This window comes from Empidonax traillii, unplaced genomic scaffold, assembly GCF_003031625.1.
Source record: "Empidonax traillii isolate 1590-97213 ecotype Southwest subspecies unplaced genomic scaffold, ASM303162v1 scaffold246:size859669, whole genome shotgun sequence".
NCBI classification, from domain to species: domain Eukaryota; kingdom Metazoa; phylum Chordata; class Aves; order Passeriformes; family Tyrannidae; genus Empidonax; species Empidonax traillii.
In genome coordinates this window covers 1-1234 of record NW_020955439.1, presented here as the reverse complement: position 1 = coordinate 1234, position 1234 = coordinate 1, and the positions used below count along the sequence as shown (strand labels likewise).

At 59.3% G+C, this 1234-nt stretch overlaps 1 protein-coding gene across 1 annotated transcript in view; it reads right to left on the bottom strand.

Annotated features, from left to right (window-relative positions):
* LOC114059865 (T-cell surface glycoprotein CD1b-1-like) overlaps positions 1–875 on the bottom strand; it is a gene marked incomplete at its 5' end in the record, with an annotated part of 1882 nt that extends 1007 nt beyond the window's left edge. The window contains 3 exons of the mRNA XM_027888828.1: positions 1–92; positions 183–464; positions 621–875. Of these exons, the coding sequence (XP_027744629.1) occupies positions 1–92; positions 183–464; positions 621–875 (629 nt within the window). The remainder of the gene's footprint in view (positions 93–182; positions 465–620) is intronic.
* Positions 876–1234: the final 359 nt, after the last annotated feature.

The window sequence follows — 1234 nt, the reverse complement described above, 5'->3', positions numbered from 1 at the left end:
GATGGGCCGCGGGTAGAAGGCGGTGACATGGCAGACCAGCAGCAGCTGGTGTGGGCTGGGCGTGCGGGCAAAGACCGTGGCCACGGGCACCTCTGGGGGATGGGAGCAAAGGGGAGCCCTGGTTGGGCAGGGCTTGGCCCCAGGGCTTTGAGGTGGCCGTGGCAGGGTCAGGGTGGTCTCACCTTGTCTGTCCAGAGCTGCCCTCCCTGAGCTCAGAAACCTCTCCATGGCATCGACACAGATATCGTTGAAGATGACCTCGACCTGCTCACTGAAAGTTGTGTGGTTCTTGAGGTAGGCAAGGACATACTGGGACAGGTCGGTGTCCTGGGAGAGGGTCCAGGTAACATTGTTTGTGTCAAAGCTGAGGAAATCCTGCCCGTTGTAGCCTATATAGACGAAGGTCCGAGAAGTCCTGTTGGGGTAGAGCTCACAGCCTATCATGCCCTGAACCACAAAGGGGTCTGGAGGGGCAGAGAGGAGAGAGAGAGGTTGCATGAGAGGCTGGGATTGCTTTGGACATGATCAGTGTCCCCTCTACAGTGCCAGCACTTGCCAGATCCATCCCCACTCCCCAGCTGCTGTTCAGAGAGGGGAGGCAGTGAAGACTGGATACTCACAGGGCACATCCTTCTGCCTGACCCATTCATTGATATGGTGGCTGAAACTCAACAAATAGAACCTGAACATGTTGTCAATGTTGTCCCAGTCCATGCGGGGCAGGGCTGGACGCACCCAGGGCTGGTGGAAGTGGATGGACCAGGTGTGCTTATCAAGAGAACCAAGTTGGATGTCTTCCAGCAGGCCCACCCCCTCTGTCTCCACAAAGGAGGTGTTTTGGAAGGTGGAGGTCTGGAGCAGTCGGAGAGTGGTCCCTACATGAGAAAGGGTTTGGGAGGGAGGAGATGGGAGTGGGAGGAGAGGCACAGGGAAAGTGGAGGGGCTGCCGGGCAGGTCCCTGAGGTTGCAGTGATCTGTGGGCCCCCCTAGGCCCCCACAGCCTTGGCAGCCCCGGTTCCCACCCCCTGCACCCACCCCAGGTGGCTGCATCCCTGCCCAGGAGGAGGTGTGGAGCCAGGGAATGAGGAGGGGTGAGGAAGGAAGAGCCAAAAGTGGATTGTGGAGCAGGAAGCCTCTTGCCCAGGGAGTCCCACGGGGGCACGGCAGCAGCTGTGGATGAGCCAAGGCTCCCACTTACCCTCCAGAGTTGCCCATGTCCCAGAGAGGAGGAAGA